General features: G+C 39.8%; 1 protein-coding gene across 1 annotated transcript in view; it reads right to left on the bottom strand.

The window, feature by feature from the left end:
- Positions 1–25,926, bottom strand: part of CPE (carboxypeptidase E) — a 114,709-nt gene extending 88,783 nt beyond the window's left edge. The window contains exon 1 of the mRNA XM_047091999.1: positions 25,620–25,926. Coding sequence (XP_046947955.1) covers positions 25,620–25,926 — 307 coding nt within the window. The remainder of the gene's footprint in view (positions 1–25,619) is intronic.
- Between the last annotated feature and the right edge of the window lie 1,416 nt (positions 25,927–27,342).

Below are 27,342 nucleotides of genomic sequence, written 5' to 3'. Positions count from 1 at the left end.
TTTCCATTTTTCAATTTGCCAAATTTCTGAGCTTTTAATATTGACTCTTTCCTGTTCAGTGGAGAGTATATCTTCCTGTGATATACTTGAAAGTTTGTATTTTAATTCACATGGTGCCATGCAATAGTCCAGAATCATTTGAAGTACAAACCTCCTCCAAGAGTGAATTACATATCACGAACAGACTGTAACTATGACAATAGTAAATGTATCACAAATGGGACCAGTCTTTTACAAAATTCATTCAAAGATTGAACCTGAAGAGGTAAGTTAACATCTAAGTTAAATAGTGAGTAAATCAGGCTGAAAATGTTTGCCATCATTATCACTGGCACATTCTCGTTTTCTACCACTAATAGATTGGAACAAAACGTAATGACATCCTGGTCTATAAAAAATTACTAAATCTTTATTAAATATATCTTGCAGATGAAAATAAAGTTGTAGTCTGCTGAAGAAGAACTAATATGAAAAAAATAATCTGTAGATTTATCACCTTTCTTTACCTATCTTTTCTTCCTCAAATTATCTGACTCTTACTTCAACAGTTGCCTGGCCAGCCTCCCCTACCCCACCCCTACTTTTAATACATCTAGCTTAACATTAAAATAACAAATTTTACAAACATACCACTTTTCATAGATTTACCCTTATGCTTAAAAGCTCACAAGAGCCTTTGTTACCCACCATCATATCTAAACTCCTCTGTCCAGCTTTCAGCATCCCACACCAATCTTCAAAAATATTTCATGTTCCCCCAAACATGGGCCCTCCTCCACTCAAGTAGGTATTCCATATCTCATCAAAACAGGAAATATGGGGGGGGGAGAACAAGGTTTGGGGAATAAAAACAATCCCTATTATTCATTAAATGTACATTGTGTGCCATGAACTATGTAAAGCACTTCACATGCACTATCTCATTTTATCCCCACATAAACCTTATGTGATAGGTTTTCTTTTTATTCTATTTTATTTGTTTTTAATTTACATCCAAGTTAGTTAGCATACAGTGCAACAGTGATTTACCATTTAGCCCATCCCCCCTCCCACAACCCCCCCAGTCACCTTCTGTTCTCCATATTTAAGAGTCTTTTATGTTTTGTCCCCTTCTCTGTTTTTATATTATTTTTGCTTCCCTTCCCTTGTGTTCACCTGTTCTGTGTCTTAAAGTCCTCATAATACCCTCTAGTTCCGTGCACAGAGTTGCGAATGGCAGGATTTCATTCTTTTTGATGGCTAAGTAATACTCTAGTGTGTGTGTGTCTGTGTGTGTGTGTGTGTGTGTGTCTGTGTGTGTATACACACCACATCTTCTTTATCCATTCATATGTGATCTTACAGAATGAAAATTGAGCCATAGATTCAATATCTTCTTCAAGGTCTCTAAACTACTAAATGGCAGAGCTGGCAACCTATGTGTGTCTTATTCCAATGCTCATATTCTTGCCTGTATGTTGAGTTTCCCTTATAGTAAAGGTGTCGACCAAGTAGATGAATATGCAAACCTGAAGTTAAAGGGGAGAAACTAGAGCTATGTGTTGCAGGCATTGGCTTGTACTTAACTGTACCTATCTCTATGAAGGAGCTTGTCCAAAGAGAAGCTGTGTAACGAGAAGAGAAAAAACCAAGAACAGAACTCTGGGCAATGCCACTACTGAAAGAGTAGACAGAGGAGGATACCTCAAAAAGACTGAGAAGAAGGGCACCTGGGTGGCTCAGTCAGTTAAGTGTCTCTTTATCTCGGCTCAGGTCACGATCTCACGGTTCATGGGATCGAGCCGTGCATTAGGCTCTGCACTGACAGTGTGGAGCCTGCTTGGGATTCTGTCTCTCCCTCTCTCTGCCTCTCTCTCTCTCTCTCTCTCTCTTTCTCTCAAAATAAATAAACTTCAGGGGCGCCTGGGTGGCGCAGTCGGTTAGGCGTCCGACTTCAGCCAGGTCACGATCTCGCGGTCCGTGAGTTCGAGCCCCGCATCGGGCTCTGGGCTGATGGCTCAGAGCCTGGAGCCTGTTCCGATTCTGTGTCTCCCTCTCTCTCTGCCCCTCCCCCGTTCATGCTCTGTCTCTCTCTGTCCCAAAAATAAATAAAAACGTTAAAATAAATAAATAAATAAACTTCAAAAATAAAATAAATAAAAGATTGAGAAGATAAAAGGAGAACCAGGGGACTTACCCAGCACAACTCAAAGAAGAGGAGCTACAAGTCACAATAAAGGAATGTGATCAACTGTATAAAGCAAAAATAAATAAATAAGGTTAAGTATAACAAAGACTGAAAACTGTTCAGTGGAAGTTGTAGTTGAGAGCCAAGGTGACTCAGAACTTATCCAAACCAGGACAGTTTTGAGAGCAAAGCGAGGCTCTGTTAACAAATACTCAAGGACCACAGATTGAGGACCACAGACTATGGCTCCAGTGAAAGCCAGGACCCAAGGTCACCCTAGGAAGAGATCATGAGTGCCCTTCATGAGAACAGTTTCAATAGCGTGATGCCATGGAAACCACACTGCTGTGAGTTTGGAATGAGTGCAACGAAGAGGCAGAGAGAGATTAATCTTTCAAGAAGCTTGGTTTGATGGATGAATAAGAAAGGGTTCGTGTTTGAGGGGAAACGACCCTCCACTCACTCCTTATTCCTTGGTCTGGCTCTTTCCTCTCAGTTCTACTGAACCTGCTCCCCGACATGTCACAGTGACTTCCAGCTGGTCCAGGAAGCCAGTGACCTTCACTGAGACCTCTGTTTCATCAACTTCCACAACAGCACCTGGCATTGCCCTAGCCCCCCGGCCCTTGAAACTTTCTCTTCCCATGATTTCTATGGCACTGAATTTTATCAATTGTCTCCACTTCTCTGACTACTTCTCTGTTCCATCTACCACCTCTAATCTTTAAAATGTCAATATAATCCTAAGGCTCTCCCCTGAGACACCTCCTTTCCTTGGTCTATTCTCTCTCCCTCAGCGGTCTCATCCACAAGCACCACTTTCACCTGCACCAGCCATGCCAATGATTCCCCAAACTCTTCCTCTGTCCTCAAACTCTCTCCTGAGAGTTTTCATTTCAAACTAATGACCATACATCTCTCTCCTGGTGGTTGGTCCACAACACCTCACTAAACCTGTCAAAAGCACACATTCCCTTCTTCTTAAACTAGCAGCCCATACGTTTTCTACTTAAGGACATCATAATATGACTAAAGCCTGTCTGTTAAGATTTTGCTGCCTTTGCATGTGCGGTAAGCGCTGGACACAAAGTATGCTGTTGTTATTCTCCAAACATGAATTACCTTGGAACCCATTCTTAGAGAGCTTGGGGTTACAATTCGGGGGAAAGGGTTATAATTTACATGAATGTTATTGCTTCTTCTAGAATCCTCTCTTCATCTAAGCTTGCTAAGATCCAGGCCAATCAGGCATCACTTCTTCCTCAGAGACTTCTTGGAATCCTTATTGAATATATCTTCCTCCATTCTTTAATCTCAAACTTCACTTTGCATTTCTATTAAAGTACTTGCCATATTCTGTTTTGATTATCATATATATGCACCTTATCCCCTCCTACCATATTGGAAGCTTCTTAAAAATTGGGTATATCTCGGGGCGCCTGGGTGGCTCAGTTGGTTAAGTGTCTGACTTCGGCTCAGGTCATGATCTCACGGTCCGTGAGTTCGAGCCCCGCATCGGGCTCTGTGCTGACAGCTCAGAGCCTGGAGCCTGCTTCCGATTCTGAGTCTCCCTCTCTCTCTGACCCTCCCCCGTTCATGCTCTGTCTCTCTCTGTCTCAAAAATAAATAAACATTAAAAAAAAATTTTTTAAAAATTGGGTATATCTCTTTATACATAACAGACACTTATTATTTAGAATGGATACTTATTTAGATAATACATGCATTTCACATCTTTTCACTTCTTACTTGAAAATCCATTCTTTTTATCACCCTCAAACACAAAAGAAAAACTGACAACTATTCCTGTTCCAATATGTTGAACATCTTCAATAATCATTATTTTTACAATATATCTCTAACCATATGGTTTGTGGACATACAATGGGAGAGAACAGTTTATCAAGTGGATTCATTTTTGGACACATCAAGATTAATATGATCATGTAAAGGTGTATATTTAGGCAAATAAATTTGTATAACATAAGCAAGCTCAAAAATAAAGCTTTTAATTCCTAGTGTCAAAGCCTAGATGAATTAATAAAATTGGCTATAATATGCAGTAATTTGAGGTATAATTTCTTAGTCACGGATTAGTTAAAACAACTAATTCCTACAAAACCTATTTTTAACACCTCAGCGTACGTCACCCGATATTCTTTGTCTAACAGAACTGTACCTTTAAATACGGCTTAATGCCAGATGGTCTCCTCAATAAAAAAACAGCAGGAGGCAACATATTAATGTTACTCAACAAGCAAGTCTTCAGACACTCAACCAATGAAATTAGTCTTCAGTGGCTAAGCCATTCTGTCACCATGGCAACACCTACTTCAGAAAATATATTGGATCTTCCAGTGAAAATGAGCACCCATCTTAAAACTCCAGTATGTTCCAAGCTATGATGATCAGGTTACTTTAGCTAAAGTAATTGACTAGATCTTTTCACTCATCTCACATCAGGTCCACCTATGAAGAGTCATTTGCCCTTCCATTTTGAAATGTTTATCTATACTGTTTCTAACTCTCTTGATTTCCTAGATAAACACGCTCCATTTAAAGGTGTGTGTATGTGTGTGTGCATACACTGGTAGGCTAAGTTTTAAATATAATGACAAATGTCTTAGAAAATTTTCACTAGTACATACTCTTATGAGTCTGTTGCTAATATTATATCTGATTAAAGAGATTAATCAAGGAAATAAATAATGTACAAACGACCAGAATGGTATTATTACCAGCCTCTAAGCTATCTAATACAAATAAAATTGCATAACTTACATTACATAAGTTAAATCTTATTTTTAATTCAACTCCAATTTTAAGTTGAAATGATAATTTGCCCAAGGGCAGATAACCTCGTTTTACCTGATGAAAATGCAGAGAACCTAGTGTTTGGAAATACACTGTAAACTCAAGATATGGTGGTGGGGTAGCAAGGAGACCTTGGAAGCAAGGAGAGAGGATGTCTAGGAACATAGCAGCGACCCCTGCTCAAATCACATATAAGAAGGAGAATTTTTCCAAAGAGAAAAGAGAGAGAGAGGCAAGAAGAGAGGAACTGGTCTGAGCAGAAAAGAAAGGGATGGATGAAGCAAACAGGTGTCTTAATGTACTGATTTTGTGTATTGATTTAACAATGTAGCTATATACCCATGTATATTCTAATCTGGATTTTGCCACTTACAAGCCTGTGATGTTAAATGTCGCCTCTCTGTGCGTCTGTTTTCAAATTTGTAGAATGGGGATAATAACAGTACCAATCCCACAGGGGTTCAGGATTAGAGGAGTTAAGCCTCTGAACAGTGCTTGGCACATACTATGCATTATATAAGTATGAGCAAAGACACAAAATCAATTCCTATTCCTTTTACAACGTTTCGATAATTTTGCTTATGTTTGCTCTTTCACTCTCCCTTATTTATACCATTTTGAGCTACCTCAAAGACAGGCTGTAGAAGCTATAGCAGAAAGACCCCAGGCCGTAAACCGTGATGAGTCTGACACAAGCACACAACCTAATAGATTCCTCAGTCCAGTTAAAGATAGCTCAGGAAACGAATTCAGAAACGGGATGTAATATATCTCCCAAGAACAAAAAACCTCATTGCACAAAGAACACATTTGATTAACTAAAACATTTTTTTCATGAAAACGCAACTAACTTTAAAATTTCAACATATGTAAACACACACAATACAAACACACTTTCTTTTTCCTTTTAAGGGAGGAAAAAAGAAAGGGTGAATGCAACATTTGAGTGGTAACTCCTTTTTATGAGGAAAAAAAGAAGTCCTTTTTTGAGGAGAAAAAAGTTGCAGTGGTCTTAGAATAACTGACTGGATAAAAAGTCTACTAGTTTTTATTTACTTACGACAAGGGATGGCTCTTCTTCATACTAGAATTAGCCCACTCTTTGGCCCATACATGCAAGACTGGGTTGTCACAAACACTATAAATATTTTTGGTCATTCTACTTCTGAAGTCCTTCAGTCATCGACAGGCCTTGTATGTGCCCAGCTAGCATTCTCTGAAAAAAATTTCCAGGGGCGACTGGGTGGCTCAGCCTATTAAGTGTCTGACTCTTGATTTCGGCTCAGGTCATGATCTCGTAGGTCCTGAGATCAAGCCCCATGACGGGCTCTGTGCTGATGGGTCCTCTCTCTGTCCCCACCCCACTCACGTGCACTCTCTCACAAGCCTCTCTCTCTCTCAAAATAAATAAGTAAACTTAAAACAAAAAGAAATTTCACAAGAGTCCTGTAAAATTTTCTATGTGAAATATCACATAAAACCTTTGAACCACATAAAAATGCAGCATCTGTGATTTCAGGTTTAATCCTGCATTGTCTATTCAGCTTCTAAGCAGAGCATATCCTTAACAGAAAGTAAGAAACAAGCTGAAATGTAATCCACACTCTTTTTCATTCTAATCCATTGCTATAAGAGAACTTAGAAAACGACCCTAAAAAGTCACTTTTTTATTAACTTGGCAAAGAAGTAGCTGCTGACGAAACTGCCCAAGCAAATCATTACCAGTATTATTCCCTGACCCTTAACACACAGAAGACTGTCTCCCCACCCCTTCTTCCTGACCTCGCGCCAATTGGCCTCTCGACTCCCACCCTCATGGATGCCCAAATGACCACGCACAGAGCAAATGGGGAATTAGAGCCATTGTCTGAATAATTCAGACACAATGCTTTCACCTGAAACAATATGATAACCAGAAGGCAAGTTATTTTATCCTGAATTAACTTAAACTTATCTCAACTCTTTTCATTGTAGTATGAACCCATTTCCTGCTCATGAGAACACACCCTCCCTCTCACTCAAACATCAGCCTGAAGATTCTAGCATTTTTACTGCTTGCCCAATGCTGCCTGTAAATTACCAACAGAATCTATCATCAAATCATCTTGATAGGGTCTCGCAAATGGCAAAACACAAAACAAAAATGATTCACCCATATATATTTCATATACATTCTTAATGTCTTCCAATAATGCATACCACTATTTTCTGTACAATAATTTAAGGGGCATTTTTCCGAGGTATAGTACCTACAAAACTGTATCCTTTAGATATAGCCTATTTATTAGATATGCAGTATAATATTAATAATTCTTCTACCATTATGTTTTAGAAAACATACACAAATATAGAAATAAAGTTTTTTTTTTTAATGCTTATTTATCTTTGAGAGAGAGAGACAGAGCGCAAGCAGGGGAGGAGCAGAGAGAGAGGGAGACACAGAATCTGAAGCAGGCTCCAGGCTCTGAGCTGTCAGCACAGAGCCTGATGCGGGGCTCAAACTCACGGACTGTGAGATCATGACCTGAGCTGAAGTTGGATGCTTAACCAATTGAGCCACCCAGGTGTCCTTAGAAATAAAGTTCTTTAAGAAACTGTGTCCTGATTGTTGGTTTGAAAAAAATTCTCAGTAAATATGTACTCTTCTTTAGCACAAGTAACTTTATTTACGTTAAAATTTAATGTAGACATAGGAACAGGGCAACACAAGTACTATTTTTGAAAAAGAAACCTCACCCAATATTAGTTATTTCTATTCTGTACCCCTGACTTCCAACAACACAATGTATGATTCATTCTGCATGGGGCACACAAACCTTGAGCTGGCCTTACAAACCACAACACCCTCACAAAGGTCTTCTCCCACTGTTTACATTCTCCTGGGACTAGGATTCCAATTTGGAATACATAATTTAGGAATCTAAGACATCACTATAAAGGGTCAGTGAGATGGGAGATGTCTGGATTACATTCCCCCCAAATTGCCTGTATGTTTTCTAGGAAGTGCTGTGATATAGTGCATATCTGACCTTTGTTAATAAATTCTCATAAATGTAGCGTATGTGTAAGTGTCCTTTGGACAACCTCTGGTTTTGTCAGTGTTTATCTTGAAGCAAGATAAAGTACCCCATCTTGTCTCCCAAAGTAATGCACTCCACAAAGCATCACAGAGGATAGTAGATTCTGCTGACTTCTGCATTCGGCATTTCTGTCCTCCCCAAAGTTTCGTAAGCCATCAGCCGTTAAGTCTTTCTCTCCCTCTCTGACCATCCACACCGTCTCTGAACATGTTCCTCTCCTTTTTATTCAAGTTAGCAAATTCTTCAGGGTTGAATGTCCAGCCCTCAAAAGAGTTCATCAGAACAATCTTCCAACAAAGGCTTATTTCTTCCTAGAGAGTAGCTACTACAGCCAAAAGAAATAAATAAATAACATTTTCTATATACACTTAGAGTATGCTGAAGTGATTCATTTCAATCCTTTCCTGATCCGGCCACTTAACACACTCTCCGGCCTCCCTGGGCCTGGCCTTGTCCATCCACCTCCAGCACACCCATACCCATTTACAGCACAAGAGGCGGGAAATTCTAATCCAAGGAATTGAAAACACGGACAAGTCACATTCCTGTAAACTCCCTCACAGACTTCAGTCCATGCAAATAGCTTATGACCCTCAACGGCCACATAAGAAACAGTCATGTTTATTCCCCTCTCTGTATCCACATCGCTATGGGAAATGCTCTAAAAAGAATGCCCAACTGTCTATCAGGAAACGGGTTCTAGGCCTCCTAGGCTACATAAGCTTTGGCAGGTTGTTTAATCTGTCTCTGGGGTTCAATTTATTCATCTATAAAATGAGAGTGTTCCTTCCAGATAGGAAAAAAAAAAAATTCTATGATTCCATTTCACAATTCTATGTAGCACTAATAAAGACTGGGCTTAACATTAGGAACAATTTAAAATAATTTTACCCTAATCAAAAAGCTATAATTTGAAAAATTAGTTAAATACTAAATATTTCTGCATAGTGAATTTCTCTCCCAAAATCGTCTGACAAACTACATGATCATTATTCAAATGTTACACAAATACATCTGGATGAACATTCTGGAATGGCTGCCAACACATGGAGAAGAGCTATGGGCTGAATTCTCCTTCAATAATTCAAACTACATCATTTTTTGGTGTTGCTCTTATTTTGTTGTTAAGGACAGTTTTTGAAATGTATAGTCAAGTATAATTGAGCTATATTTAACTGCAGGAACTTGGTCCAACAAAATCAAAATTACTTGACATCTTTTTACTCCAAGACTTTTAGCGAATTTCCAGTAATAGCTACGTAGAGGTGGAAAAATATTGGTAATTAATTGTTACTTATTACAATATAATATATATTATGTGCTTAATATAATTATGATATCTGATATGACCATATCATTTATATGCTTAATTTATAAAGTGTTATATATAATGTACACAATATGTTACATATTACATATATATATATAACATTATAATATATAATGTTAGCATAATCTCTATCCCGAATAGTTTTACCCTCCGGAGGAGGGAAATTTACCCCAAGGGACAACATTCTAAACACTGTATTCTCTTTAACGAGGTAAAAATTTCACATGTTAGTGAAAAGTAATTATCTATCACAACATTTATTGAATACTTACATATCACCACTAACAGGGACAGTGAAGAAAAAGATACAACAATAATCTTATACTGGCATAGAATGAATTCCTCTCCTCCACTTTCCAGATTTGATTCACTTTAAGACCTGTTCAAGTCCCCCTTCCTTCTGAAAGCCCTCCCTTCATGATTCCTCTATCAACCCCTTACAGAATCTGAGTCAATACTTTCATAATAAGTACTTGGTAAACTGTTGTTTGTTGCTCCTTTTGTAAGTATCTCTTCAATTTGCAGAATGTCAGTCATAAGTACCTTGCTATTATTGTTAAATAGGTTCATTAGAGATACAAATATAATAATATACAGTAATAAAAGATGCACATCATTTACTGACTTCTACTACCCAGAGTTGGATTTCCAAATGTGAACTGGGTTAAAAGCACTTCTCTCCGGCATTTCTAAATGCCTAGTGAATGAATGTTTTTAGTTATGCATTTAGGGTGATTTATACCTGCAAGTTGTAAGTAGGGCCTTTTTTGATAATACAGTGTTCTTATTACCTTGGTCTGGGAACTAAGAACATCATGGAAAATGTGGTATGGTCTACAAATGAGAGCCTTCTTGTCCTCTTGGAAATGTTGGCAGAGGTATAAATGCTTTGCTTATACTACTGTCTTTACAGACTCCATAAATACATTAACTTTATTCTATGAATTTTGGGGGAAATACCAGCCCATCTCACCCTTCTGTACATTCATTTAAGAAACACATTCTCATTCATTCCCTCTCCCTGTACACAGAGTTCACTGAATTATAGCGATCAATGGTTCACCTTCGATATTAAAATAACAATGGCAGCAATGATAAAACTATTCAGGAAGAAATACTTAATGTTCCTGAAAGTTACATGTAATTTTTTAAGATACTGTCTTGCAAACTAAACTACAGTCAAAAGAGGAGAAATGTTTATTAGAACAGTATCAAGTACCCCAACTCCCATCTATCCAGCAATCTGAATCAACTGTAAAAAGCATACCCAGAAGTCTAAAAATAATGGAACAAAGGTTTCAGAAATACTAAAAACAACTGACACATAGTTCATGGTTTTCACTGCAAGTGCAAGGCTTAGAGTCATTCCCAACATACACCACCAATTTAGACACGTGAGTAAAATTATTGCACTTTTTTAATGAAGGTTCTCCAGTTCAGTCCACAGTGACCAGAGGAGAGAAAAATCAGTTGCTGAAATGGATTTGAGCAGTACAGTAAAATTGTGCATCACTCACTTGTATGAAAACATGAAACTCTTAATCCCAGACACTACAGTGGACAGTGAAACACTGGAATCAACCAAACACCAGGTAAGTATATTGGGGAGACTTCTAAGCAACACACAGGCCCAGATGTTGTTCTAACCTGGAGAAGGTGATGTAAGGGAAGCTTATAGGATCCTTCCCATCCATTAGCAGACAGAAGGAAGCATTTTATCAGATATTTTGCAAATGTACAACGCTTCCAAAATCTCCTATCGCTCCTGAATTGGGAAGCAAAAATTCTTTCAGAGGGGGATGTCTCCCTACTTTAATCTCCCTACTGACCTCTGAGCCACTGCATACAGAAAGTAATGCTAAATGCAAGCTTTTTGACACCCGAAAGAGTGATTTATGCAAACAGAAACAATTTAGAAATTAATTTGGTTTTTAAAATTCAAGATTGAACTTATTAGAGTTACAAATTATAAACTCAAAATCCTAGTTATTCCTTAAGCATTTAAGTTCAGTTGATAAATCATACCGATGTATTTACAAATCTAGCAGATTCTATAATCCTACCTTCAAGGGAAATCTGCTCACTGAATTAAATTATCTTAAATATTTCAAACTGTAAAACTAAATTTAATACGTTCAATTTCCTTTTTAAGTACTTTGTTTGATTGACAAACATTCCTTCTTACATAATACGGTAAATTTAATATTAAATGTATATGATCATTCTTTCTTTTAATTTTATTTAAACAAAACAAAACAAAACAAAACAAAAATAGCTCACCCATTTCTCCCACACCCTGCTCCATACATGGTGATTCTTACGTTCTCTTAATGTTCTAATACAGTTTACAAACTTGTTAAAGTTTCATCTTAAAAATCATAATTAACACACTTTCTTATTGGAATTACAAGATTAATCTTTCGACAATGGAACCTACCAAATTGTATTAAACATTTTAAGTTTTAAAAGTCCTTGAAATCCCAATAATATATAAATTATTTCTAAATCTCTTTAGGGTTTAAGAGTCTTACTCAAAAGCAAACAGCTACGTCGAGCCACACAGTTTTGGGGTTACCTTCCCAAAGGAATGTGGGCAGTGTCGGGGGTTACCACCTCAGTTGGCTGAAGTTCTGGTCAAATGAAGCTGACAGCTATTGGGGGCAATTTTTGTCACCACCTTGACTGCCATGTTGAGCTCAATTTCTACTTCATGAACTGCAAAACTTAAGACAGCAATGGTGACCTACCCACCTCCCTAGGTTTATGCCCTCTCTTCATCTGATTTTCAAGACAAATTGGATTTGGCAATTCCCTCCCAGGGGATTATACCACTAATTTGACTTCATACTTCCTTGGCTCTTAAAATAATTTAGTAATTTCCATCTTGCTTCTTTATTTTCAATGTTTTTTTAATTTTTTTAAATGTTTATTTATTTTTGAGAGAGAGAGAGAGAGAGCACGAGCAGGGGAGGGGCAGAGAGAGGGACACACAGAATCCGAAGCAGGCTCCAGGCTCCGAGCTGTCAGCACAGAGCCGGACGAGGGGCTCAAACCCACCAACAGTGAGATGATGACCTGAGCTGGAGTCGGACACTTAACTGACTGAGCCACCCAGATGCCCCAAGAAATTTCCATCGTGTTTCAAAGCTATTTTCTTTCTTTCCATTATCGCTCTGTTTGACAAAGTCACACTACTCTTACAAATATTGAAAGAGTATTCAATTGCATACTAAATATAGTATATAGTATATTTGTCAAATCAATTAAAAAATTAGCAAGAAGGCCTAGTCCTCTGGAGAAAAGGAAAACTCCAGCACAAGCAATGATTTACATTATTAACTTGTACCTGAATATACAACCAGATTTTTGAAACTTCATTTTGCAACTCTGATTTTTGCGATAAATGAAATGACGATGCTCAGGACATGGAAGCCAAGAAATTCGGCTTTTTTGTGTAGCTGATAATAGGCTGTCCCTGTTTGATAAACAAAGACAGTATAGACTTAACCCAAATGTGCCTGAGGACTCAGACTCTTCTTTCTACAGCCCTATAACACTTCTTTTTTTTTTTTTAATTTTTTTTTAATGTTTATTTTTGAAAGAGAGAGAGAGAGACAGAGTGCGAGCAGGGGAGGGGCAGAGAGAGAGGAAGACAGAATCCGAAGCAGGGTCCTGGTTCCGAGCTGTCAGTACAGAGCCCGATGGGGGGCTCGAACCCACAAACTGTGAGATCATGACCTGAGGTGAGGTCAGACGCTTAACCGACTGAGCCACTCATGGCGCCCGGCCCCATGCCACATCTTAGAAATAACCCCCTTGAAGGGTGCCTGGCAGGCTCCATCGGTGGAGCATCTGACTCTTGATTTCAGGGTCTTAAAAAATAACCTCCTCAAGTTACCTGTCTTTTTTATAGTGTAACTATTCTTAATATGGTTATGAAGTCTTTTCTAATGCATAAAGAACAGCAAGTTATGTGCATTTTTACAGGGGATTAATTAAGATCACTTGTGACAAGATCCTAAAAAAAAACACACAAGGAAATCTTTCAAATGTTTTGGTTTTTTGTTTTTTTTTTCAACAATAGGCAGACTCTTTCTGCATCTTTAAGTTCCCATAAAGATAAATACTCTCCAATTCCTCACCTGTGACGGGTATGGAAAATCAGTTCATGGAGGACCAAACTGGAGGCTGTTTACAAAGAGAGGGAGAGCTGCTGAATAAAGGCTGGGCAGGAAAAGAGCTGGTACACATCCCTGAGTGTTTATAACCCCAAGGAAACAGACAAAAGCCTCCCAATCGTTATTCCGATGACGACTCCATTTTAATAGCCACAGAAGAAAGGAATAGCCAAAGGTGGCATGGGAACACAATGTGGGCCCACATTAACCCATTAGGTTCTCCAAACCTACCTCAGAGGGTATCTAGCTGGAATCCTCATGAAAATAAAGGCAACTCTGACCAAATATCTAAAACCCTGGTGGAATATCTGACCAGATTTAGAGAAAGCAACAATAACTCAAAAAACCTTCCTGAAAGAAAAAATCTTCTGAGAAGACTTTTTTTTCCAGTTTATTTATTTATTTTGAGAGAGAGCACACAAATGGGGAAGAGGAAGAGGGAGAGTGGGAGAGGCAGAGATTCCCAAGCAGGCTCCGCACTGTTAGCACAGAACCTGACGTGGGACTCAGTCTCGGGAACTGTGAGATCATGACCTGAGCCAAAGCTGGGCACTCAACCGACTGAGCCACCCAGGCGCCCCTATGATTTCAATTTTAAGTAATCTCTACACCCAACGTGGGGCTCAAACCCACAACCCCGAGATCAAGAGTTGCAAGCTCTACCGACTGAGCCAGCCAGGTGCCCCAAGACTTTTTTCTTAATAAGCCACTTAGATAAAAGATAAACGTCTTTCATTCCTGATGGTAGCTATGAGTAGGAGTGAAAACAAGGAAAATGAAGGCCATTTTAGAGATGCAAGTGGAATCTATGAATATAAATACTTAAACCAATTTGAAATTTCAAATAATTTAAAATGATTTCTCCATTCATGATTATCTTGCCATCATCTAGACAAAGCCTGTATGTCTATATAGTATTTTAGTCTATTTGTCTATGTAGTACCATTCACATCCATAAAATATTCACATGAGAATTATCCATCTATATTTTGTATTGCTTTAGCATCTTCCAAAGACTGAATCTGACTCTTGAGAAAATACATTTACAATTGGGTTTCTCTTTGTGCGAGCACTCTAGAGGTCCTCTTGACTGTGTAGAGTTAATACAGGTTCCCAAAAGTCCCTTAACTTAATTCCCATAAAGCTGATTATGGGAAGAATCTGGCTTAAGAGTGACTGAGTTTCCACAATGAATGAGACTGGTTTGCTCTAGTAAACTTCAAAAAAATAAATAAATAAAGATCTGTGCTGAACAATGTCACAATTTGAGACAAATTAAACTATTTCAATAAGACTGTTTGTACTTTAAAACAGATGTCCAACACTGCACCTTCAAAACACAAAAAGGACAGAAGACATTTTGTTTTGCAAATGTCTAACATTTCCAGTAGTTTCCCCTCCAGATACTGTTTTTACGAGTGATCCAGCAAGAATAGAATAGGGAACACTTTGACCCTTATATTTATATGCAGCACACATTTTACAGAATAAAGTAATGTGACCACTAGTGACACAGCATGTAAATTAAGCTCAATGTGTGTTAAAGAGTAAATGCAAGTCAAGAAACTAAATAACTCATTTCATGATATGCAAAGGCATTGCCTGAAGGGGTGACTAGCAGAGAAAATAAAATAGCATTTTATTGTGGGGATTCAATGGGGATTCAGTAAAAGTTCTCTAAATTAAAAGAATGGTATTAGCTACACTGACAAAAGCCTACATTTTCTTTTCATCTTGGAAAGATGCCTTTACCTTGAGATGTTACATAGCAATTTTTTATAATGGTTATGAGAAAAGGCCATTTTTAAAACTATCCCTTGACTAGAAAAAGAAAAAAAAGGAGGGGGGGGAGTTTCAGAATATTGATCAGGGAGGTGACAGCCCAATATTTATATCGAGGTTTTCCTACTCTGAACTCATGGTGAAGCTCATGATTTGTGCAAGTTGTTGAAATGAGCCCTAGAGACAAAATATTCCTTGGGAGAAAATAATTGCACAATGGCGGTGAATAGCAGCTATGTGGTAAAGAGAAAATTTTCTGGTGTTGAATAATTTAAGCCATGTAATAAGAGAAATGGGGTAGGTCCAATCAGACAGCATCGCTCTGGGATGTGAACATGTGAGTCGTTGCCTGCAAATGCAAATATGTGAGATCATTGTTGTTTTTCCCAATTACCCAACACACAAAACCACAACAAGGGATTTTTTTAGGAACCAGGATTTAAGTTAAAGATATTTAGTCTCATTTTTGAAATGAGTGATCTGTATCCATTTTTTAAATAATCTGTCTTTGAAAGCAAATGTCTTAAAAATGAGAGGTATTATTATTATTATTATTATAGAACTATGATGCTTAGCAGTGACTTCAGAGTAAACAGATTTCTATATAAAAAGAACACAAGGTATTTATTGGCAGTAGAAAATTATTTCTGAGTTTTATTATAATTCATTCATTTCTTCTTTAAGAATCAACTCTGTAATTCCCTACATGAGCCACCTTATCCATTAAGGATCACTATTTGAGGACAGTTAAAGATGTAGGCAATCATTTGAAAATAATAAAAGGCTCTGCTAATACAGACAGGATCTCTTCTGAAGCCACATTTTATTAGAAAGAGCTGGCTGCTGGATTGCCTACAAAACACCATAGCCTGAACTTTGGAAGAAAGAGAAACATTCGCAGAGGAATGGACTGGCAGCAATTACAGTAATTAACAAGGGAAGGAAAGAGCAAATTTAAACGTATTTCAAATTTGAGCTCATTCGGCCCATCAGCTGGCTTTCAGATAAACCTCCTTTTCTATGGCATTTTCAAAGGCATGATTTGAGTGCCATCTCATGAAGGAAGGGATGATTAAAACCTGGGTAGTGTGCTTTCTATGTTCAAAAGAGCATACAGTTTTAGGGAAGCCTGAGTGCCTCAGTCAGTTAAACATCCAACTCTTGGTTTCAGCTCAGGTCATGATTTCACAGTTCTGAGTTCAAGCCCCACTGACAGTGCAGAGCCTGCTTGGGATTCTCTCTCTCTCCTCTCTCTCTCTGTCCCTACCCCACCTGTGCTCGCTCTCTCTCTCTCTCTCTCTCTCAAAATAAATAAACTTAATTTTTTTTTTTAAAGAGTACACAACACCAAAGGCTCATGCAGATTTTTTAAAGGTCAAAAATTTTACTAAGTAAATTTTTACTGATTATCTCTAGAACTTTTATTTAATGCTTAAGAAGCCACCTGATTTTTCTACAATGTCTCAAGGGGAGGAGTCTAGTTATAGCAGACAACAAACACAGCAAGCCATTACTGAAACGTACAGGTGGTGGATTCTCCATTAAGCAAAACTGGATGCATCACAACAAAGCATCAGTGTATATATAAGAAAAATCCCAGTTCTACCCCTTCTTTTTTTTTTTTTAATTTTTTTTTTTAATTTTTTTTTTCAACGTTTATTTATTTTTGGGACAGAGAGAGACAGAGCATGAACGGGGGAGGGGCAGAGAGAGAGGGAGACACAGAATCGGAAACAGGCTCCAGGCTCTGAGCCATCAGCCCAGAGCCCGACGCGGGGCTCGAACTCACGGACTGCGAGATCGTGACCTGGCTGAAGTCGGACGCTTAACCGACTGCGCCACCCAGGCGCCCCAGTTCTACCCCTTCTTGTTGTCACACTTCTGGTATGCTAGCATGCATGAAATCAACACTGACCTTCAATACAGCTTCGTTTTGTGATGCACCATTTTTGTCTGTCTGAGAAATTTCATTTATTCCACAACCATTCTCTGAGTGGCCACTATGTCTTACACACAGTAGTAAACATTTAGGATAAATACAATCCCTGCCCACAAAAAGCTCACAGTCCACTAGGGGAACACAGACCAACATTGGAAAATACCATAATAGAGGTAATAATAGACTGAGGAGTTTATATTTACTATTTCATTTAAAAACATCAGATTATTGTCATCTCATAGGTGATGAATTTCAGACTTAAAGAGAAGTTAAGTAATTCACCCAAGAGCAATTAATTAAAACTAAGAAGAGATGGAAAAGAAAAAAAAAATAGGAAGAGACAAAATTTGAACAAAACCCTCCTGACATCAATGTGTGTACTATAAACCTTTATGTTACAGCTATTCAAAGAACTATGGAAAACAAAGAATGGACCCCACTGAGAGTAACAAAATGAGGGAGGGGTGAGAAAGGAGGTTTCAAAGAGCTTTCACTCACACTGAGTCTGTAAAAGAATAAAGTATTCAGGACCTGAACAGTTTCATTATAAACTTTTTGGAAAAACAAGTTAGTTTGCCAAAGTAAATCCTGGGATTGCCCTGGATTTATTTAGCTACCTGAAGGAACAAGCATAAAGACATTCGCAAATAATGATGAACACTTTCACTGTTCTTACTGAATGAAGCAAAAGGAGATGTTAAACTGAAGAAAAGCAGAAAAGCCTCATATTTGAAAAATCGATAAAAGGCAAATGTTTGTGAACAAGAAACAGTGACAAGCAGGGAAAAGTCCCCCTGGGCTGTCAGCTGGCCTTGTGCGGTACCATCAGAACAGGTAAGCATCCGTCAGGTGTCATGTGAAAACGCAGCCAAGAAGGCCTTCTCCAAATGAGCAGAGCCAATGGAGCACATTTTCCAGACTGACTGAAAGTGAAGATTTTTAACAAATTAGCCCGTCTTCTCAATGACTAGAGGCAAGCGACCTCACTAAATTATTTGCTATGTATTCTACTGCTTCGGCCTCACAGCAACCCTACGAGGTCTGAGTTTTTAAGTATTCCTGTTTTAGAGATAAGAAAAACAGGTAAACAGAAATTGAAAGCACAAAGCTACTGAGGCGCCCGGGGGGCTCAGTCGGTTGGGCGTCCGACTTCAGCTCAGATCTCACAGCTCATGAGTTCGAGCCTCGCATCAGGCTCTGTGCTGACAGCTCCGAGCCTGGAACCTGCTTCAGATTCTGCGTTTCCCTCTCGCTCTACACCTCGCCCACTCACACTCTGTCTCTCTCTCTCTCAAAAATAAATAAACATTAAAAAAAAATTTTAAAAAAAGGCATAATGCTACTTCCCAGTAAAGGAATTGGAACGCATTTGTTAGTTTAACCTTTCCTATCAAAATTATCTGTCCTATGATTGCCTCAGAACCGTACTTCTCAATTCAATAAGCATATCTAAAGACTTTACACAAATCACTATGCTAGATGTTTATGGGCAAAAATAAAAAAGGAAAACATATGCTCTCCATCCCTGAGGAACTCCTTGTATGAGTCTCTCGGCTACAGAATTGCCAAACTAATCCTGCATAATATGTTAATGAATGATAATGTACTAATGCTTCTGTGCAATACTAGTTCCAAGATGAGTTCCTTGGGAAAAAAAAAGGGAGGGTTGGGGGAGGAGAGCCCTTGGGGAAAAAATATTGGAAAATACTGTATAGTATACATCGAACTTGGAGATTTGAAATATAGGCTAGCTTATTTAAGGGCTCTGATAAGGCTTGCAATATACAAGCCTATTTATTTTTGTTTACCTAATATTTCTCAAGTCAAGCTGAACAAATGTCCCATTGAATATACTTGGGGGAAAGCTAGGTTATGTGTAACCCTTTATGGGGGCTATTTTTGTATTTGTCACAAATATCATTCCCAAAGGAAGTAACTGCAAATGTGGGGATTTCACCCGTAGGGTATGCCAATAAGGAATGCTGGGAGGTGATTCCTTTGCCATCTCTCAAATCAGTTTCCATAAAAAACTGGTACTGAGCACAGGATATAATGTTAGGGGCCAGTCCCATTTCCTCGCTTCCATAAGCCAATCACACGTCAATCAAATACACAATTTCTGGCAAGAGCTGCAATGACTCAGGTCTAAAAATAACTCTTGACCATATGTGGTGCACATCTAGATCCTTCTCCAGAATCTAACCTCTATGTTCACTAACTATAAGGTGTTATTCAGTTGTAATCACTTCCCATGAATACATAACATACTAGCTTGGTATGAAAAAGGCCATACGAAATAATCAAAATCCCCACTTTGTTTTTAATTTGGACAGAAATTTTGCCAACATTAAATGTTCCATCACAATATTTGGCAAATGAATACTGGCATTCGTACACTTTCAATTTTAACAGATTTTGGAAGGAATAGGTCCAAAATAATCATTCCAGCCTTTGAGAGAGAAAAATCTATGCTCCAAAGAATGTTTCTAAGATAGCATTTTAGCTATAAATCAGATTTACTTCCCAAGAGCCATCTTAAACTACATGTAAAAGAATTCATGTCTTCTTCTTCAAATTAGTTTATTTCTTCAAATACACTAATCTAAACTCCAGTTCAACTCTGGGAGGAGTGGTCTGGGAATAAAGATTCATTGCATAGACATAAATTAATACTATAGGTTTCTTTTATGAGTATTGCGATGATGGATATGCATGCTTAGGAGAGAATATGTTTGGGTTTGAGCACATGAGTCCCTAGGTGTAGAAATATTTTTAAAGTATAAGATATAAGCAAACAGGAAGAAAAATAAGGAACATGACAGTCCTGGAAGGTATCGTATGGAAGGGAACACATCTAAGAATCTAGGACCAGCCAAGAGCCCAGTTGGAGGACGGACTCACTCTTATCCCAGCCCTCATTCTAGTCCTGCATCTGGGGTCCAGACTCACAAAGTGTGAGGAGATGAATCTGGTTCCAGGACTACTTGTGGTTCTTCTAACTGAGGATGGCTGATACCCACAACCCTCCTCCAATACAGTTTTGTGGGTCTCCAAGTGATACAAAATAATAACTAAGACCCAACATTCAACCAGTCAAGAATCAAGTTGATTCCTCTGGTGCCGCAACAGAATAGATATGGATATTCCTTGCTGATCAATTCAAAATGGAACTTTCTTTCCCTTTTGATGAATTCAAATGCAGAATATCTGAGAGAATGAATCATTTTCAGTAGAGAAGTTCGAGCTCAGCCCACAGCCTAGTACCAAGCAAGTATGATGGTCACCTCTTTCTGCTCAGAAAGACAGTTGATGATGTCAACCAACACCTTCCATCCATAACCTGCTAATCTAACCAAGTAAACCACTTACTTGACAGTTCTACCACAGGGAAAGCTTTATGTGTACTGTAGATGTTGTTTTGTTTTGGGAGAGCTCTTCTATTATAATAACTAAATCCTTAGTCATTTGCTACATTTTTCTAAAGTTCATTTTTTTTTAAGTTTAAAGTTTATTTGCTACAATTTTGATTAGGAAACTAACAAACGTGACACTTCTCTCTTACTGGAAGGTAAAATGAATATTGGCAAGTTGATCAAAGTCCTAATCAAGTAAATGAATTTGTTAACCCCAATATTATCTCCTGCTAGCTTAATCAGAAATATTATTTCAGGGGTGCCTGGGCGGCTCAGTCAGTTAAGCATCCAACTCAGCTCAGGTCATGATCTTGCAGTTTATGAGTTCGAGCCTGCAGCAGGCTCCGTGCTGACAGCTCAGAGCCTGGAGCTTTCTTTGGATTCTGTGTCTCCCTCTCACTCTGCCCCTCCCCCACTCATGCTCTGTCTCTCTCCCTCTCTCTCTCTCTCAAAAGTAAATAAACATTAAAAAGTTTAAAAATGGGGCGCCTGGGTGGCGCAGTCGGTTAAGCGTCCGACTTCTACTCAGGTCACGATCTTGCCGTCCGTGAGTTCGAGCCCCGCATCGGGCTCTGGGCTGATGGCTCAGAGCCTGGAGCCTGCTTCCGATTCTGTGTCTCCCTCTCTCTCTGACCCGTTCATGCTCTGTCTCTCTCTGTCTCAAAAATAAACATTAAAAAAATTTTTTTTTAAAGTTAAAAAAAAAAAAGGAAAGAAATATTATTTCAAACAAACAAAAAAGATACTTACAAGGTGAAAATAGTTAAGACATTGACCTTAGATGCACAGGACTCTGTTAAAACATACATCAACTGCACATTTCTTGCCCTCCAATCTTCAGTAACTTAATGATCCCAATCTTGCTTTACCCAGTCCTCCCACACTGTTCTTCCAGTTCCTAATTCTCAATTCCCCAGAGCACAGGGAGTAGCTTGGGTATCACTGCGGAGCCCATAGAACTTGGCCCACTTAGCAATCAAAAAGAATGAAATCTTGCCATTTACAACTACGTGGATGGAACTAAAAGATATTAGGCTAAGCAAAATTAGTCAGTCAGAGAAAGACAAATATCATATGACTTCACTCATAAGAGGACTTTAAGATACAAAACAGATGAACATAAGGGAAGGGAAGCAAAAACAATTTAAAAACAGGGAGGCAGACAAAACATAAGAGACTCTTAAATATGGAGAACAAACAGGACTACTGGAGGGGTTGCAGGAGGGGGGATGGGCTAAATCGGTAAGGGGCATTAAGGAATCTACTCCCAAAATCACTGTTGCACTATACACTAACTAACTTGGATGAAAATGTAAAAAAAAAAAAAAAATTAATTAAATTAAAAAAAAAAAAAGAACTTGGCCCACTTAAAGTGTGGGGTGCTCAAAAAAACAAAAACAAAAACAAAAACCAGCAACAAAAAAAGCATTGAATGCATCCATTTCTACCTCAGAATAAGTGTGCATATTTCTTTTTCATTTCTTAAAATATTTTACTCTAAAAAGAATTTGAAAACCATTTGAGAAAGGTGGATATTCTCCAACTCCCTAAGAAGTTATTCATACAAGTACTGTCAAACTTCAGTTTATTTATTTATTTTGAGAGAGAGAGAGAGACTGCAAGCATGAGAGCAGGAGCAGGGGAGGGGCAGAGAGAGGGAGAGAGAGAACCCCAAGAAGGCCCCAAGCCTGACAGCACAGAGCCTGACGTGGGTCTCGATATCACGAACCGTGAGATCATGACCTGAGCTGAAACCAAGAGTCGGACGCTTAACCGAGCCACCCAGACGTCCCGTATCAAACTTATGTATTAATCAGACCTCTCTGTTTACTAGTGTTAGAAATAAGACAACAGGCCCAAAGTGGAGTCATTTATGCTAAGCCCCACATCACCAAACCAAGACTTAACTTAATTACAGTTTTATCTGTTCCAGAAATAAACTCTTAAACCAGCCAATCAGGAATCACTAGTCAATCAAAACTAGTGATCAGCACTAGTTCGGGATTCTGCCTGATAGATCCCTACCATCCCCTAAAGGAAAGTAACCTTACAATAATCAATCTGCTTTTTTGCCTAACTTCTTTCTTCCCGCTCTCTACTGCTTATTTTGCATAAAATGTGCTCATTTTGCACAACTCCTTGGAGCTCCTTTCTATCTGCTAGATTGGATGCTACCCCATTCATGAATCAGTGAATAAAGCCGATAAGATCTTTAAAATTTACTGTTAAATTTTGTTTTTTAACACTAGTTCACTGAAAATCTCTAACCTACTTATTTCCTCTTATAAGTGGTAGAGGGAGAAATTACCCCTGTGGTTTTTTTTAGTGTTGGGTCATAATAGGTCATTTCTACCTTTAAAAATACAATGGATGGGGCACCTGGCTGGCTCAATCGGTGGGGCATTAGACTCTTGATCTTGGGATGGTGAGTTCGAGCCCCACATCAGGTGTGGAGCCTAATTAAAAATCATAATAAAATAAAAACAAATAAAAATACAATGGATAGACATTTGTATTTTGTTATTAAGTAATACCATGAACTTAAAGTTCCCTTCATTTAACAAGGAACTATAAAGCACATAATGTAAAACATTTGAGTTCACTTTTGTAAAATGGGTTTGCTTGTTTTTTTGTTGTTGTCTTTATGAGGAATAAAACATTTTATTTTAAAACACTGTGTTATTCAACTAATGACTGATTTCATTTTTTCCATAATACATATTGAGTGCCTGTTGTGTGCCAGATTCAGGCTAGGTGTTGGAGGCATAGTCCCCCTCATCCACCAACCCCCTCCCTTCCGCTTATAGAGTTTGCAATCTAAAAGAAAAATTTGCAAATCTTGAAAGTCTATACGTTCCAGGTATTAAAGTAAAAAAATTACTGTTTTCATCTTCAAAAGCACATTGCATTCTAAGAGTAATATCACTTTAGAATATTATTTCTAGGGGCGCCTGTGTGGCTCAGTCGGTTAAGCATCTGACTTCGGCTCAAGTCATGATCTCACGGTCTGTGGGCTCCAGCCCCACATCAGGTTCCGTGCTGACAGCTCAGAGCCTGGAGCCTGTTTCGGATTCTGTGTCTCCCTCTCTCTGCCCCTCCGCAACTTGTGCTCTCTCTCTTATTCTCAAAAATAAATAAACATGAAAAAAAATTTTTTTAAGAATTTTATTTCTAAACTTGAAACAAGACAACAAAAACGTTAACATTAGCTTTCATATAATCTTGAAGAAACAATGTAACAAATTCTGAGGAACAGTCTCTAAAAGCAGAATAACAAAAGGTTCTTATTAAACAGGCAACAGGAGACACAAATATTCAGATTAGCTTTATCTGTGCCTGGGATATCATGGCTTTGGTTATTGGAGATTTTGGTTATTTGAGGTACCTGGACTTTGGTTATTGGAAATAACCGAAAAGGAGTCATCACATTTCAAATGTTCCTTTATTTTCAGATAATAGTAAGTAAGAAACTAATCTTCAAACTTTCTAAGTCTACACGCTGAGTCCTATTAGACCTTACTACATAAAATGTTTTCTAGGATTTCATTTTAGGGTTTTGACAGCAAATTTATACAAACCTTTCCTCTTATATTAGCTGAAGGTAAGAAATGTTTCCTGTTTGAAGATTTACTATGGATCAACCCATACACTCTGCATTTGAAGATCCAAGTGTCCCTATTAGTCACTTAACTTTCATCTTTTTTCAATTTGATTCTTAAATATCATTATAAAACTATCCTGGCCCTACACTGAAAATTTTTAGCCTATTTTCTAGGTTTCTTTGTCATAAAACAAACAAACAAACAAACAAACAAGCATCCCATGATGATATTAGTAGGCCAGATTATTTTAACAGTATCTTTACTATCAGAAGACAAGGCCTTATATCACTCTAAGAGTTACATCATTTCCAAAGAGCAGAAGCATATTGAAAAGGGCCCCAAGAACATTTTTTAAATCCCTTTATTGATACTGAATGAATCCTATTTAACGTAAATAAAACGTGCTTAACATATTTAGACAGAAGGTGCTTAAGAACGCCTTATGAGAATGTTCCTTATGGGAACATCAGCTGAAATAAAAACCTGGTCACAAACTATTCGTGTCAACTGGCTAAAGCAGGGGAAATGGGGTATTCCTTTTTCCTTAGGCCTTCTGCGGTTTCAAAATGGAAACGTCTGTCAGAGGCCACTTTCGCACCCTGGGAGGAAGACCTGCGTGTCTGCACACCCCCCGCCACCCCCCCCCCCCGCCGTGTTGCCGCTATCTTTAACACCCCGAGAGCACCCCAGCGGCGCGCATACCTCACACACACACACACACACACACACACACACACACACACACACACACACAGGTAGGGATGGGTATGCAGAGCCCGCAGGACCCAGTAAGCTGGTCCTCTGCAAATGAGGAAACGAATGATAAACGGCTCTTCCTCGTTTCCTCTAAGTCCCTGACTTTTGCACCTCGTCTCTCTACTCTTGTCTGCAAGGAGGACTGATGTCCTCGCTGGGGACTCTCAGTTATTCTCCCGGGTCGTTGATTCGGCCAAGTGAACACCGCGTTTTGCTCGCGCGCAGATTCGCCTGCTCCGCGCTCCCACCTCCACCCCGCCAGCCTCTCTGGCCCATGTTCACCAAAGGGCGAGCTAAGGGCTGGGGTGGGCTCGAGGCTGGGGACAGGGGTGGGGGGGTGGGGGGCAGGAAGGACCGCAGGGACGGGGGACCCGGCGACCCGCAACGCTCTAGGTCAGGTTCATCTCCATCGCCATCCCTCCCTGCACTCCTCACCTTCCACCCCAGCCGCCCTTTCCCAAAAGGCACCCGGGCCCCACCTTCCCCCACCGCCACCAGTCCACCCCTCTGCGGCCCTCCGAGACGCCCCCCAGAGACGGCAGGGTGCAGCGCCCTTACCAGGCTCATGGACACCGGGGTTGTCGGACAGCTCGATGACCAGGAGCTCCCGGCCCTCGAAGCTGCGCCCCACCGTGTAGATCCTGCTGATGGCGGTGCACTGCAGCCACACCGACACCAGCGCCTCGCGCAGCTCGGGGTAACGGTGGTACTCGAAGGAGATGCCGTCCTCCTGCTGCAGCCGCCGGCGCCGCCTCATGCCCGCCGCGGGCGCCCCGGGCTCCTGGGCTTGGGCGCCCAGCAGCCACCCGCAGGCGGCCAGTGCCCCGCACAGCGCCAGCAGCGCCCGGCCTCCTCTCGCGGCCATCGCCCCGCGCCGCCGCCGCCGCCGCCCGTGCCTCGCTGCGCCCGCGGCCTCTTTTGTCTGCGCTCGGCGACTCTGCCGGCCGGCGCTGCTGTGGGCGCCAAGTTCCGCAGCAGCCTCCGCCCGCCTCACCTTCCCCGGGCCACTGAGTGCGCGCTGCGCGCTGGGGCCACCCACAGGGGACGGGCGAAGCGCCGGCTCCGGGCCGCACTACCGGCCGCCGAGCCCAGGGGAGCAGCAGGAGAAACCACTGCGAGGAGGGGGCCGGCGCCCGCGAGCGGGATTCGGTAGTGGTCGGGGAGGGCTGCTGGCGTGCTTGGCTCGGAACCACGTCAAACGCGGAATGGCGCAGGGGACGACGCAGGTGAAGTGACAGCTCAGGGCTGGGTTTGGGAACGTTGATGTCATTGAGAGACCCACGGCACCGGAAAAGTACCCTTGGGTTGCTGGTGGAGGCTTTTAAAGTAACATCTGTTCTAAGACCAGGGTTTCCATCTTGATGCACCGATAATTAGAGAATATTCCAGAAAAAGAAAGAAAGAAAGAAAGAAAGAAAGAAAGAAAGAAAGAAAGAGGAAGTATTGGCAGCCAGTTACCTTGTTCCTCTGATGGATCTCTAATGACTGTATTGATAGTCCAAACACAAACCCAAGAGTTGGATTTTCATTTATTGCAAGGTCTTGCTGGAGAACAGAATATTGTGCACTTTGATTTAGAGGCTTAAGAGAATAAAAATGCATTCTATCATCTTGCAAATACTGTCTTCACTTGCGTTAAATGCACATTTCTGGATTCTTTCAGGAAAAAACAAACAGAGGCTGTCATTTGGCAGTTCCTGTGCCAACATCCATCTGTAACACCCCTCTGGAAAACAAAGTGTAACGCTGGGGACAATGGATGTAGTTTGGCATTAAGATTAAATCTTTCAGGAGCAGTTTATTTGGGTAGTTCTGGCTCAGAGTTTCTTACTAGATTGTAACCAGGATGTTGGGTGGGACTGCTGTCATCTGAATGCTTGACTGGGGCTGGAGAATCTTTTCCAAGAAAACATTTAAAAATGAAAAGATGAAATTCTGTTATAGAAAGAAAACTCTGATCCTGAGAAATAATGTCTCCGGAACCCTCCTAAAGTTATTGTAAAAAATCTGTAATCATTTAGAGCTTTAAATGCCCACCCTTTGGACAAGATTTATATTCCTGGAGCAACTCTGACATAGATGTGATTCTGAAGAGGTTGCCATTTGGATGTAAGAACTGTATACATCTAATTAAATAATCCATCGAGTACTCTAAGCAAGCAGAAAAACTGGACACCGTGTGGGTCATTTTTCATGTTAGACACTTTTTTTTCCCTTAACTTACTCTTTTTCTACCTGCCCAACAATGTATCACACTGAATAAAAGCTTTCTCCTGGAAAA

This window comes from Lynx rufus, unplaced genomic scaffold (genome assembly GCF_022079265.1).
Source record: "Lynx rufus isolate CCGP_SWC_20201006 ecotype Redwood Valley unplaced genomic scaffold, mLynRuf1.p SCAF_3, whole genome shotgun sequence".
Lineage (NCBI taxonomy): Eukaryota > Metazoa > Chordata > Mammalia > Carnivora > Felidae > Lynx > Lynx rufus.
Note: the sequence above shows the minus strand (reverse complement) of the source record. Positions and strands in the feature narration are given on the sequence as shown.